Here is a 1,334-nt window from a genome sequence, read left to right as displayed (position 1 = left end):
AGGTTGCACTCGAACAGCTGTCATTCGTGTAGGAATGAAATAATCGCAGAAATTAATCAGGAGATTACAGAATGATTTAATTAATTAGATTAAGCGAACTTTCTGCTCTGCATCGTGCTTTACGTTAACTGGTCGGCGTCGATTTGGGAAGAACGCATCCTTGCTCCACATCGCAGTCAATGGGATAGTCGACGGATCGGCTTTCGGACCTCAGAATCATCCTTCGGAGCGACGTCAGCGCCTCCGCCGCTCTCTCCGATGACGGGAAGGAAGAGCTCGAACCGGCTCCCTGCGGTGCGCTCGGGATGGAGGGGTTCGCCGGCGGCGATTCAGGCGGCATGATAGTAGATTGGGTGCCGCCTGAGTCCGGCAGAGTGGACAGGTGGTGTGGGCGACGAGCCACCCGTCAATGCACTCTACGTGGAAGGAGTGGCGGCAGTTGGGCAACACCCGCGCCCTCTGCCCCGGCGAGAACTCGCTGAGACAGACGGCGCAGTGATCCGCGCCGCCAGCGAAGTCGTCGGGGCGGAGCATTGTCCAAGGTAGCGCCTTCATGGATTCAGCGTCGAGGCCAGACGTCTGCGGAAAGGGATCTTCGGCGGCGGCGACCGGGTCGCCGCCCCAGCGGCGCTTGGCGCGGAGGCAGAGGATGAAAGAGAAGATGAATAGGATTAAGAGAAGCATCGCCGCCGCGACAATGAACCCGTTGGTAGTCGCAAAAGACAGCACGACGCCGTCGTCTCCGCCGCCGGTCGTGGGTTGCTCTGCTCCAGACATCCTTGATACTTGAAATTAAAGCAAATTACGAAGTGGTGAGAATGAGAGTGAGAATCTTTGAGTTTTCTGTTCACGTTAAATGAATTCAAGCTGATATTTTTATGCGAGTTTTCTCACACGTTTATCAAATTTTTTTCGCCTCGTCAAAAGCTGCTAAACTGTTATCGTTCTCACTTCTAACTTTGTTACGATATGGAATAGTCAAAGAGAGGAATAAGTTCTAATTTATGTTGCTTTTTAGAAAAGCAGCATTTATAGGAAAAAGAGAAATCAATGACGCTCTTCAACTTTTTTTCCCTCATCCCCTTCTCATTTTTTTTATTCTATTTACATGGTATTAAAGCATGGTCCTGTCAAGCCGAAAAGTTTGAATTTGGGAGGACTTTTAACGTCGTCGTCGTCGTCGACGACGAGATTTTTGTTTTGAAGGTAGGGTGAAGGCAGGCTTCTTCGGCGATTCCTATGTTGTGGATTCGTGGTTAATTTACTGAAAAAATTGACCATTATAGTTATAAAAAAATTATATTTTCTTAAGTTTCAATTGTTGGATCGTCTTA

At 48.8% G+C, this 1,334-nt stretch overlaps 1 protein-coding gene across 1 annotated transcript; it reads right to left on the bottom strand.

The window, feature by feature from the left end:
- Positions 1–234: 234 nt before the first annotated feature.
- On the bottom strand, positions 235–831 carry LOC122021563 (RING-H2 finger protein ATL74-like). Its single transcript, XM_042579681.1, has one exon. The coding sequence runs from the start codon at positions 775–777 to the stop codon at positions 235–237; it is 543 nt and encodes a 180-aa protein (XP_042435615.1). The 5' UTR covers positions 778–831.
- Positions 832–1,334: the final 503 nt, after the last annotated feature.

This window comes from Zingiber officinale, chromosome 9A, assembly GCF_018446385.1.
Source record: "Zingiber officinale cultivar Zhangliang chromosome 9A, Zo_v1.1, whole genome shotgun sequence".
Lineage (NCBI taxonomy): Eukaryota > Viridiplantae > Streptophyta > Magnoliopsida > Zingiberales > Zingiberaceae > Zingiber > Zingiber officinale.
Note: the sequence above shows the minus strand (reverse complement) of the source record. Positions and strands in the feature narration are given on the sequence as shown.

Coding starts and splice junctions, on each gene's coding strand:
- LOC122021563 (XM_042579681.1), bottom strand. CDS start 777: ATGTCTGGAGCAGAGCAACCCACGACCGGCGGCGGAGACGACGGCGTC.